At 49.8% G+C, this 12,453-nt stretch overlaps 1 protein-coding gene across 1 annotated transcript in view; it reads right to left on the reverse strand.

The window, feature by feature from the left end:
* Positions 1–12,453, reverse strand: part of DNAH2 (dynein axonemal heavy chain 2) — a 102,977-nt gene that overhangs the window by 24,321 nt on the left and 66,203 nt on the right. The window contains exons 40-58 of the mRNA XM_065909937.1: positions 11,809–12,027; positions 11,466–11,583; positions 11,112–11,248; positions 10,446–10,583; positions 10,189–10,347; positions 7,615–7,767; positions 7,348–7,439; positions 6,875–7,073; positions 6,499–6,723; positions 5,288–5,392; positions 4,421–4,609; positions 4,138–4,223; positions 3,877–4,007; positions 3,572–3,721; positions 3,058–3,225; positions 2,710–2,870; positions 2,311–2,450; positions 928–1,060; positions 678–817 (exon numbers count right to left, since the gene is read on the reverse strand). Coding sequence (XP_065766009.1) covers positions 678–817; positions 928–1,060; positions 2,311–2,450; positions 2,710–2,870; positions 3,058–3,225; positions 3,572–3,721; positions 3,877–4,007; positions 4,138–4,223; positions 4,421–4,609; positions 5,288–5,392; positions 6,499–6,723; positions 6,875–7,073; positions 7,348–7,439; positions 7,615–7,767; positions 10,189–10,347; positions 10,446–10,583; positions 11,112–11,248; positions 11,466–11,583; positions 11,809–12,027 — 2,843 coding nt within the window. The remainder of the gene's footprint in view (positions 1–677; positions 818–927; positions 1,061–2,310; positions 2,451–2,709; positions 2,871–3,057; positions 3,226–3,571; positions 3,722–3,876; positions 4,008–4,137; positions 4,224–4,420; positions 4,610–5,287; positions 5,393–6,498; positions 6,724–6,874; positions 7,074–7,347; positions 7,440–7,614; positions 7,768–10,188; positions 10,348–10,445; positions 10,584–11,111; positions 11,249–11,465; positions 11,584–11,808; positions 12,028–12,453) is intronic.

The following is a 12,453-nucleotide window of genomic DNA, read 5'->3' on the forward strand; positions in this document are numbered from 1 at the left end:
TTTTTCTTCACCTTGATTGAAATACTAAATCCAATAAACAAGAGGCTTCTTTTTTATTTTTTTATCCTTTTCTTATATTCTTCAAAGCAAATTATTGTGCTGTGCACATAAAAAGATAGTCAATACAACTTAATGAATGAATATATAACTTGGGAATGGTGGAAAGTCTAGAAGATATTAAAGGCAGAGAGAAGAGGATACATACTGCCAAATATACCCATGATATAATGTCACAGTTGCAATGTGGTTGGGATCAGGGACATCATTATTCCAGGAGACAAGGACACAGAGGTATATAAAGAGGTCACAGCCAGAGGGCCCCTGAGATGGCCACGTCCCCTGGAACCCCTCTCTTGGTTTAACTTCCTGGACAGAAACAAGCCCCCTGCCTCTCTGCCCTCAGATCCCAGTCCCCGAGTCGGTCCCCTTGGCCAGCTCCTAGACATTTTCCAAGCTCCTATCATTTCACCAATAGCCCTCAAAAGACACCAAGCTCCTGGGAATTCCCCAGTAGTCCAGTGGTTAGGACTCTGTGCTTTCACTGCAGAGAGCACGGGTTCCATCCCCAGTCAGAGAACCAATCCCACATGCCACAAGGTGCGGCCAAAACAAAACCAAAAAATCCACCAAGTTCCCAGGCCCTCTGTGCCCCCTACTTTTTATATCCAGACACATACTTTTTATATCCAGACACAAGTTCCAGGTAGTTAGTGGGCGTGACGTAGTTGTGTCTTCGAAGTTCCAACAGCATCTTCTGGGAATATGTGGCCACTGACCAGTGCATGGTGACAAAGATCTGGGCCACTTTCTTGTGGATCTGAGGTTGATGCATAGAGGTTATGAGACAGGGCAGGAGTAGAGGCAAACGGAGAATGGAAACGGGTGGGGGTGCAGGGGGGTGAAGAGAGATGGGGAGGAGGGCCTCACGTTCTCCTGGGTCCCCAGATCGGCTCCCATCAGGTACTTCTCAGCCACCTCCAGCAGGGCCTCGCGTGGCCACTCTGAGAACCAGTTAATGGTTGTGCAGTTCACCAAGGCTGGGTATTGGCGGATCCAGTTCCTGGCGGGGGTTGTGAGAGGCAGTTAAGTCCATTTGCAGACTTGGCCTTCAGCTACGGTCTTTGCCACAGGTTCACTCATTCCCTAGGAACCCCGAAGCCCCATTTTTGTGCTCCTGTGTCACCTTGTCCAGATTCTGCTTCCCTCAAAACTGGTTCGGTGCAGGGTTTAGAAACAGCTTCTGGGGTCAGAAAGAGCCAGTTTCACACCAACCAAATATGGATCTTGGACAAGTGGCATAACCTTTTGAACATCAGTTTCCTCACCTCGAATAACAAATAACAAAGCATACTAACTAGAGCTGTTAGGGGATTCAATGGGGTGATACATGAAGGATGCTTAGCCCAGAGCTTGGTACATGGTGAACACACCACAAGCCAAAAATATTCAAAGATAAACAAATCGGTGACCCCAACTGCCCCTCTGCATAAGTTCTCTGTCCTTCCCCTCCTTTCTGATGCCCTTGAAAATACGGAGAATGGATCCCATGTGGTGCAGACACACAGGGAATATTATTCAGCCTTAAAGGGGAACAGGATTCTGATGCTGGCTACATGGATAAACTTTGAAGACGTTATGCTAAGTGAAATAAGCCAGTCACAAAATGACAAATACTGCATGATTCCATGTCTGTAAGGTATCTAGGGGTGGTCACTCACAGAAACAGAAAGTAGAAGGCTGGCTACCAAGGCCTGGGGGTGGTGGGAGAAGTGGGCAGTTCCCACTGGGTATCCAGTTACAGTCCTACACAAGAATGCTTTGGGGATCTGCTGCATAGCAGTGTGAATGTACTTAAAAACAGTTAAAATGGTAAAATTTAAGTTTTTTTTTTTTAACCACAATTAAAAACTTGAAAACGAAAGAAAAAGAAGAAACAGCCCTCACCTTCCAGAAAAATAAACAAAACTGATCTACCAAAAAGGAGAGGTGAGTCCCATGTAAGTAACAGGAACTCGCTGAAAGCAGGCACAGGCTGGGACTTCCCTGGTGGTCCAGTGGCTAAGACTCTGTGCTCCAACGAAGGGGGCCCAGGTTTGATCCCTGGTGAGGGGACTAGATCCCACACGGCACAACTAAAGATCGCGCAGGCTGCGACAAGGAGACGGGAGACGCGTGTGGCGCGGCGGGACAGGCTGGCGCTACTCCAGAGTCTTGAATGTAGAAGGCAGGGAGACCTGGAGCGGGGAAGAGTGCCTCCCGCCCCCCGCCCCCCCAGCTCCCGAGGGAGAAGAAGGTCGACACGCGAGTCACCTGAAGGGGTCGCCCACGGGACTGAGGCAGAGAACGATGTGCAGGTTGTTCCGCACGCGCTCGATGAGGTAGGTGAAGAGGCTATCCGAGGACTCCGGCACCTGCTCAGCGCGTGCCTGGTCTATGATGAGCGTCTGGATCTGGTGAGCGCCGGCGCCAGTCAGAGGGCGGAGGTTTCCAGGACAGCACCCAGGGAGGGAGGGACAAGGGAACAGCGCGGGACACGGGGTGTGGGTTTTCAGGCCGCTCTGCCCACCAAGGTCCGGGGAGGGAAGAAGGCCCAAGAGGAACAGTTCTTCCACCTAATGGGGGAGCTGGAGAGGGGGCGCAACAGCGGCATCCTCCTGCCTTAGGAAACCCGAAATCAACTGGTAGTGGGTGTACCCCCACCCATCTCACCTCTTCGAATTCATCCGCCTTATAGAGATTGGGGACCTCGCCCGAGCTAAGGATGTTGTTGATGTCCTCTAGGAATGATTCGTCAGCAATCTGGGTGTCCACGAAAAGGAAGGACGTGGCCTTGAGCTCCACCCCAGCCTGGCGATACAGACGCTTGATATCTGGGCCAGAGGAGACAGAGACCTTTCAGATTCACCCTTCTGTCTGTCTTTCCTCTTCTATTGATTAGAAAGGCCTCCCCCAGCCAGGGACACATACAGGACACCATCCTCCCTACCTGGCTTCCCTCCCTCCTGCTATTTCGCTCTCAGCCCCAAACCCACTTCCATCTCAGAAACCCAGCCTTACCATCTCGGAATTCCTGCCTCCGGTAATGTTTGGTGACCTCAATCTGGAAGGTGATGTACTCGCAGATGGATGAGGCCAGGCGGGCCAGACTCTGCCGCCCACTGCCCCCAATGCCCACCAAGAGCATGTTGCCCCGAGGCTGTCCAATGACCCGCACGATCCGTGTGACTGGAGGGAAAGAGGGAGGATAATGAGTTGGCTGAGCAAGCTCAGGGGACCTCCAGGCCCTAGGCTGGGGGCTGGGACACCTGACACTGCAGTAGAGGGACCCACCAGTGTGGGAAGAGGTCAGTGCCTGAAGCTCGGGTAGCAATTCAACATTCAACCTTCACCATGTCTGTTAAATACCATCATCAAAGAAAATGTCCGCCCACGGACACAAGCGCATCTGGGGTCAGGGAGGAGGGCAACTTCTGGGGCTCAATTTGGGAAAAATCTGGGAAGAGATCCCCATTTCCTTGGAGTACCCTGTCACTGGGATGCTGGAGAAGGGCCAGGAACAGGAAGTGCTCACTGTGCTCGATGGCCTCTCGGAAGAGCACCAGCTGCATTGGCACGACAGCGGGTGACAGGTTGTACTCGTTGAGTGCCGTCTCCATGGCTGTCTTCAGGACCGTCAGATCCGTCAGGTCCTCGTACACCTTGGGCTCCCGCAGGAAGTCCCCTGGGCCATGGGAAGAGGGGGCAGATTCCAAATGCCTGGTCCTCCCCAGGATTCCCCAGAGGGCCCTTTCCTCCCTGGGCCCCAGTGCCCTGCCTCTTCTTCTAACCCGTCTCCTAAGAATCTGCAGCCTACAGGGGCCACCTCTTCTGGCTCACCAAAGATGGGAGAACGTTTGTTGGGACAAAGGTTATGAAACGTCATGTCAAAGAAGGAGCCGAGTCTGTCACTTAGGATGCTCACGAAGGCTTCCATGTCTGCGGCGTCAACCAGCCGGTCAGAAAAGACTCTGTTGGGAGGGAGCTGGGTGAGATCTGGGGCTGAAGGGAGTGGCCCTGGGGAGGGGAGCAGGAGGTGGGGTGGGGGCGTAGAGGCTTGGGCTTGGGAGGCCTGGATCTGGCGGGCCACAGCACCCTCACCGGAAGCATTCATGGATCCAAAGTCGGGTGATGCTGGACTTGGTATCATGGAAGTCCTTGTTGGCCCTCAGCATGCCCTGGAACACCTGGGAGAGGGGCATGGCCAGTGGGATGGAGGGAGGGAAGAGGGTCCCTCCAGAAGTTATAGAAGAAGTGACATTCCAGGATGGGGTGATTTGGGGTGTGTGGGATGCTCCCGCACTCCCGGGCTTACTTTGAGGAGGGGAGAATACCTCCAAGGAGGCTGTGCTTGGCCCAGGGGCAGGGTCAGATGGAGTTTCACCTTGGAGATGTCTCGAAGGTTGAAGAGGTAGTGGATCTTGGCGGGTGTGGGCAGGAAGCGCTGCACCACAGTATTGTACACGTCCAAGGTGGCCTCGGTTACCACGTTCCCAATGGGTTTCACCTCTTCCTCAAAGTCCTGGAGCTTCTGGTTGATCATGGTGCCAAATATCCGGATGATCTGGGACTCCTAGAAACAGGCCCTCAGACTCAATCTCGCAGCTCCTGGCCTTTCAGCCAAGGCGGGGGCTCAGGTCAGTGGAGTAAAGCACTTGGGAGCAGAGTGGGGAAGGGGGGCACAAAAAAACCCTCAGAAATCAAGAGAAGTCATGCTTTAGTGTAATATTTTAAAATCAGAATTAATGCAAACTGTCCACGATGAACAGATGCGAACATTTTAAATAAAGACGGGATCTGTACTGTTGGTTTTTCCTTTTGCCTTGGGCTCTCATGTAGCTCAGCGTGGAACTATACTGATCTTGTATTTGTTTAAAACGTTGGTGTTTTGTTCATCCTGAATTTTGGTATTGATTTTTTAAAATATTGCATTAAAATATTATTTACCTTGATTTCTGAGGTTTGGGGACACCCCTGGGTTCCGCCCTTGCCTCCCCTAGCTGCTCTAGTCTCCTCTTTGGAGGGCGTGCCTTCCTTAATCTGCTCAGGCCCCACTCTGTGCCCACTGGGACTGTCAGGTTTCACACGCCAGAGCCAGCTCAGCAGAGGCAAAGGTGCCTGCAGAGAGCAGAGTCTCCCCTCCAAGTATCAGAGCTCCCGGGATGCAGCTTGTGATCTGCGCCCTTGTTCTCCAGGACACAGGTTGTTTTGCCTTTTATAGCCCCTCCCTCAGCCCCCAGGATGCCCTCACCGTGGGGAAGGTCATGTTGATGATGTTAAATCGACTCTGCAGCCTTGGGGAGATGACGGTCCGTCCACCCCCAGGAGGGCCCATGGCAGCCATCAGAAACATGTCCTAGACAGCAAAGACCAGAACGGGGCGGATGGGGTGGGAGGAGACAGGCAGGAGGTGGGAAAGAGGAGGGGCAAAGAAATGGGGAGGATGTGCGAGGAGCCAGGAGGAAGAGAGGGGATGGAGGGACAAATGGGAAGAAGAAAAAACAGGAAGAAACATGGAATAATGGGGGCAGGGAAAGGTGAGGGAAAGGAAGGGGTTTAGGATGTTTTTAATGTCCATAGAGTTACTAAGGCAACTAATTTGTTCTTATTTCTTTCTCTTTTTTTGGCTGTGCCATTCAGCATGTGAGATCGTAGTTCCTTGACCAGGGATTGAACTTAGGTCCTTGGCAGTGGGAGTGCTGAGTCCTAACCACTGGACTGCCAGGGAATTCCCTATTTGTTCTTATTTCATCATTATAATCCATGTTCCCAACTTGGAAAATAGAGGTAAGTTAAAACACACACACACACACACACAACATTTGATAACATCTTCTGGACATTTTCTTCTATTTTAATATATATATATTAATATATACTTGTATCTGTATATGTATGTTCTTTCTCTGAAACATATGAATCTATTATTAGTTGAGTTTTGGACTCTGAGTGTCAGATAGATGAGCACCCCAGAAATCAGGTTGAAATGACTGCCCACTGATTCAGGAAAAAGAAACGAGATGTTCAGGATCCCGTGGAAGAACAGCCAGGACTGATAGGAGATTCCTGAATCCTGGGTGGGGAGTGGAGAACTAGTACCAGGAAGGTGGTTCCCGAAACAATGGGAGGTGGAGAGGCCTGGAGAGGGGTGTTGTGGGCGGCTCTGGTTGGCATCAGCATTGCCATGGAAGCGAAGTGTAAGAGGCCTGGGAAACGAGTGGAAGTTGGAGGACAGGCTCCCTTGGTCACAAAGCACAGGGAAGTCAATGAAGAGAGTTACCGACAGGAATTGATAACCGAGGAGCCAGATGTCTTAGCCAGGGTCCTAAGAAAGGCAGGACCCTCCTCTGTGGGGAGGAACACAGGCTTACAGGACTTTATCCTGGGTTCCCAGTGGAGCAGGGACAGAACCCATCATGGGAAGGAACAGAGACTCGGAGAACAGATTCTCTGGATGCTTACTCGAATGTACTTGATGGTCTGCTTCGTTCGATCATACCAGAAGCCATAGTCAATCCAGAGGCGAATCAGCTCCAGCGGGGGCTGGGACCCAAACATGTCCTTGGCTGGCATATTGAGGTCATCCATGAAGGTGATCATGCTTTTGCCTCCGAAAGGCACATAGACACCCTTGGTTCGCTTCTCCACCCTGCTCTCAATGATGCTCTGCACATTATTGGACGTGGTCTGGTGGGAAAGGTACAGAATGAATGCTTGGATCCCGAGAGAGAAATCCAAGGTTAGAGAGGCATGTCCAGCGGGCACTTGGCTCCCAAAGGGGAGCAGAGACAGGGAGAGAGCAGGAGCTGGCAACCTGGCCCCGGGTCCTGCCACACACCTGTGCAGACATGTTGACTGTGAGCACTGACCACTGGCTGGAGGGCAAGGACTGCAGGACACTCTGGGCGATGGAGGTCTTTCCAGTCCCCACAGGACCCACCAGCAGCACGGGGTTCTGGCTGGCCACCATGGTGCTCACCAGGTAGTTGTAACGGACAGTGTCAACAGTGGGCACCATGATCTTATAGAAGGGGGAGCTGGGGGTGGAGAAAGGGACTATGTCTCAAGATCGTGGCCCACTCTTTTCTAACTCCCGCTTCCATCTGCTCCCCACTCTTCCTCCGGCATCACTGCTCTCTGATCACCCACCCTGCCTTCTGTGGGGCCTGGGGATCAGGCATTCTCCTCAGGGACCCTGTCCCATTTCCTCTATCTTCTGCTTCCTGTCCTGGAAAGTCATGTCAACTCTCTCGCCACATCTCCCCCCAACGCAATCCCAAGCCTGACCCACCCCCCAGGCCCGGCTCTGACTTTGGAGGGTAGCGCCAACTCTTAGGGAGCTTATCCTCAAACGATGTCCAGCTCCGCATCTTTGGGTCCACGAAATACTCGTACACTGTGTCCTGAGGAGGGAATGTGTGTCAGATTACCAAAGCCCGCCTTTGGCTTTTTCTGCCCAGAAAAAGCACTCATAGATCACTGGGAGGAAGAAAGAGAGCTGGGTGGCAGGCTGAGGCTCAAGATGCCTGAGGATCAAGAATATAGAAAAACAAGTCAGCTGGGTTGGAGGGCCCTGACCTTATTGGGAAAAGTGCCCTCAATCTCTCGGAGGTAACTGTCGATCTTCTTGCGGCCCTCCTCATCCACGGAGGCACACACCGACCAGATCATGCTGAACACAAATGTCAGCTCTACCATGGAGGCAAAGTTGTCACTGTCAGCTGGGTTCACCTGCATGGAAAAGGAGAAGAGGAAATACCCTAAATCTATTAATATAAGAGGCGGAGACCATAATTTGAAGAGATACATGCACCCCAATGTTCACTGCAGCACTGTTCACAATAGCGAGGATGTGGAAACAACCTAGATGTCCATCAACAGAGGACTAGATAAAGAAGACATGACACAGATATACACTGGAGTATTACTCAGCCTTTAAAAAGAATGAAATGAGGAGAAGGCAATGGCAGCCCACTCCAGTACTCTTGCCTGGAAAATCCCATGGATGGAGGAGCCTGGTAGGCTGCAGTTCTTGGGGTCGCTAAGAGTCGGACACGACTGAGCGGCTTCACTTTCACTTTTCACTTTCATGCATTGGAGAAGAATATCCCATACCTCCAACTCCATTATCCTCTAACCTCACTTCTCATTACCTATCATACTAATCTTTTTACTCCTTTGTTTACTGTCTCTTGTTTGTTTACAATCAATTTGAATACTAGCTCCATGAGGGCAGAAACTTCTCTTTAATTTCATGACTATATTCCCCAAACCTAAAAGAGCACATGGAGAAGACATTTGTTGAATGAATAAATTTCTGTTTTTCTGTAAAAAAATAAAAATAATTAAAAAAAAATAAAAAGAATGAAATGATCCCGTTTGCAGCAACATGGTTGGACCTGGAGATTATCATACTAAGTGAAGTAAGTCTGACAAAGAAAAACAAATATCACTTATGTGAAGAATCTAAAAAATAATGATACAAAGTAACTTATTTATAAAACACAAACAGACTCATAGAAAACAAACATATGGTTACCAAAGAGAAAAGGTTGGGGAGAGGGAAAAATTGGGAAGTTGGAATTAACATATACACATGACTATATATAAAATGGCTAAGCAACAAGGCTCTACTCTATAGCACAGGATCTCTCTACTCAATACTCTGTAATGGCCTATATGGGGAAAGAATCAAGAAAGAGTGGAAGTATGTATTTGTTTAACAGATTCATTTTGCCATACACCTGAAACTAATGCAACATTGTAAATCAATTATACCTCAATAAAAAAAAGTTTTTAAAAGCTACATAAAGGTAAATAGAAAAGAGGGAGAGAGAGGGACTTCCCTGGTGGTCCAGTGGTTAAGAATCTCCTTTGCAATGCAGGGGACTTGGGTTCGATCCCTGGTTATGAAACTAAGATCCCATATGCTGTGGGGCAACTAAGCCTGAGTGCCACAACTAGAGAGCCCATGCGACTCAACACAGCCAAATAAATACATATTTTTAAAAAAGAGAGAGAGAGAGGTGGAGGGATCTATTTTGGAAACTCATCACAAAGACTTAAAATTTCCCTCCCTTTCTGGTTCTGTTTGGAAAACCATGTAGTTGTAGAGAAACCTAAATCAAAACATTTACAATAACCTACTAAGCTACAAAAGCACCACGGGAAGTTGTGCTGAGACTCTGGTGTCTGCCGTATTGATTCCAGAGTCCTTATTCTTTCCTTCCAGCTCACACCTGTACACATCTCACGATCCCCTTCTCAGGGTCTCTGCTACAGTTAAGAGGTACCACACGCCAACACCACCCATCAGCCCACCCTGCCCAGCGGGGGGCTGGATCTCCTGTCTGTGTTTCTGCAAAAGTCATTCTGTTTGCGTAGACTGCCCTTCTCTCTTTGTTCTGTTCATCAGCCTTCTTCCCCCAGCAGTCCTCCTCAGCATTTGAGTGCCATTGATACTACATTACTATCATTTTCCCACACGTCACCTTGCAAGTTCACCTACATAGTTTTAATTTATATTAATCATACCGAGAATGACACATACTATTATAGATCTTAATTGTTATATAACTGTATATTAATAGTTGAATGAGCTGGCAATGCCCTTGAAAACAATATGAATCATTTCTAGGCAGTGATTTATCTCAGCAGAAAAATATCCAATTTTGGTCTTTACGCCATAATTCTAAACAAAAATGTTCTTCAATACCAGTTAATCTGGAAATTTCTAAAGCCCCTCATCAGACTAATTGGGGAGCTCCTCCCAGCAAAAACACTACCCCAAGGGCTCACAGATTCCAAGATTTAATACTTAATTTCAGAAAGAAAGGAGAAATGAGGAACCAAATGAACTATCCTCAGCTCTTAAATACAGGCAGGCAATTATAGTGAGGCCCATTGTGCTCTATATCTGATTTGGATATAAATATATAGTTTGGCCTTGCAGCGCGTGTGCCCACATGGACATGCGTGCGCATGCATACACACACCCTCACACACACCCTTGCCCCCTCCACAACTGGTGAGGCCTCCTCTTGGAGTCTCTGCTCCACTCAAGCCTCATATTCCAATTGTGTCTCAGACACATCGTTTCCTGGACATTTTCCCGGGAGGTTGAGAGCCCTTCCTGCCTTGGCCCCCTCTCACCCCATTCTCCGGAGTGGCCAGGGCGGAGTACAGCTTGCAGAGGGAGATGATGCCGCTGTATTCTGGGAGGGGCACCAGCTCATTGCAATTGTCCTTCTTGAAAGTCAGTATCTTGTTGATGAACTTTTCGAACATGCGCTGAAGGGGCTCGGCCTCCACCTGGTATTGAATGAGCAGGGGCTCTGAATTATTCTGTGCACCCACCCCCACCTCCCAGGCCCCACTGGTTACTTTCCGCTCCTCCATCTCCTTCATACCTTTGGCCTCTTGTCCAGCCATGACTGAACATAGGGCTTCCAGCCTAGGTCTGTGTAGTCAGTATACACCATCCCACAGCGAGACACGGTGGCCGGGGAGGCCACTGCCAAGTTCTCCACTTCGAACAGGAGAGACACCTATAGATATACTTGGTCAGAACCTTGTCTTTCCCTCAGTAGTAAAAACACCCAGAATTCTGATGCTGCAAGGTGTCTCTACTGAGTACCACGTGTGGCAGGATGAATAAGGACCTAAGCTTTACAAATGATTTGCTTATTTTAAAAAATTAGGGCTTATTCAAGATCATCCTTATGAGAAGTCTCTCTCCCCCTCACATTGTTTGATTGGGTAGGAAAGGGTGGGCTCTTTACAAAAGCTCATAAATTATAGCCCAGGTGCACAAGGGCAGGTCATTCCCCCATATGTCAGTGGCAATGAGGTTCCCTTAGTCTCTGCCACAGCGCATCCTGGTACACAGTTCTGTATATGATTGTCCTCAGCATCCATGGCAGACAGGCATCTCTTCTTCAGCCTCAGGTTGCCCTGAGTCCCGGTGTCCTCCTCCTCTTCCTTGTTCCTATAGAACTTCCTCTTTTCTCTTGCCCCTGCTCTTCCCCTCAGCCCTGCCCCGGGGCCCTCCAGTTTCCACCCCCACCCCGCCCAACCTGCTCAGGCATCGCGATGCGCTCTCCGTTGATGAGGGTCAGCACTTTGTTATCATCCATGACGGAGTTCATGCTCTCAATCCACAGAGTGTCCACAGGGCCATCGAAAAGGATCCACTTCTCATCTGGTTTCTCGTCTTGGTAGGAGGTGGAGGAGAAGGAAACTACAGCTTTGTTACCTCGCCCTCCCTCCCTGCTCATCTCCCTGGAGACGCAAGCAGTTGCTTCCTGGGATCTCTGCATCTCCCAAGCATTTCCCCCCCCCCCCCCAAATTGAGTTCTCTATCCCCACACTGCCCACCCCCTCAGGAAATTCAGACATCTGCTCTCCCCACTCCACGACCCCTTGGGTACCTGCACATGCTGTCCTCATGACACTGGACAGGACACCATCCGTCCATTCATTTGTGTTGAGGTCATATTCCCCATACAGCTCCCCTAGGGACAGTGCCTTAGGGTTCAAAGGGAACTCCTAAAATAGACAAAGGAAGGGAGTTTAGAGCTGCCGGCAGACACAAATCCCAGGCTGTCCCTTTATTTCCAGACTCCCTTTATTTCCAGGTATTTGTATTCGGCCTCAGTCTCTCTCACCCCTCCCAGGCCTCCCTCCTGGTCTGCACTGCCCTCCCTACATCCTGGTGCCCCCGCCTGCTACTCAAGTCTTAGACAGCAGCCCCACTGCCCCAGCTCCGCGCACCCTGACAATGTTGAAGTTGGGCTCCCCCGCGCGGCACAGGGAGGACAAGGAGGACTGGAGAATCCGCCATGAGGCAGTCTTGCCACTGCCGGTGCAGCCCACAATCATGGTGGAGTGGCGGGAATTCTTGGTTTCATACAACTGGATGACCTTGGTGAGGGTGAACGGGGTGGGCTGCAGGCCCATGTCCCGAATCTCCTGCTCAATGGTCTCCCGCAGCTGAGAGAAGGGGAAATACAGGAAATAGAAAAAAAGGGTGAGGCATATAGAGGGTTTTCAAAAGCTCCCAATGTCTGGGAGGATAATACTCAAATGGTTTTAAAAAAATGGCACCAGGGCCCTTTGCACCCTGGAAGCTGTTTTTTCCTTGGGAAGTTGGTCAATTGCAGAGCTAAGAGATTGGGCTCTGGAGTCAGCCAGCCTGGATCCCCAGGTTTCAGCCATGTGAACCTGCGTGGGTGAACTTCTTTGAGACTCAGTTTCCTAATCTGTTAACTGGGAGTCATGATAGTACTTCACCCTCAGGACTGTTGTATTCAATAAGGTAGTCAACATGAAACACAATGTCTGGTACAAAGTTCTACAAATATCTTCTAATATCATTCAACAAACATTTATTAAACCTCTAAAGTAGGTGCCAAGCAG

Source organism: Muntiacus reevesi, chromosome 18 (genome assembly GCF_963930625.1).
Source record: "Muntiacus reevesi chromosome 18, mMunRee1.1, whole genome shotgun sequence".
Classification (NCBI taxonomy): Eukaryota; Metazoa; Chordata; class Mammalia; order Artiodactyla; family Cervidae; genus Muntiacus; species Muntiacus reevesi.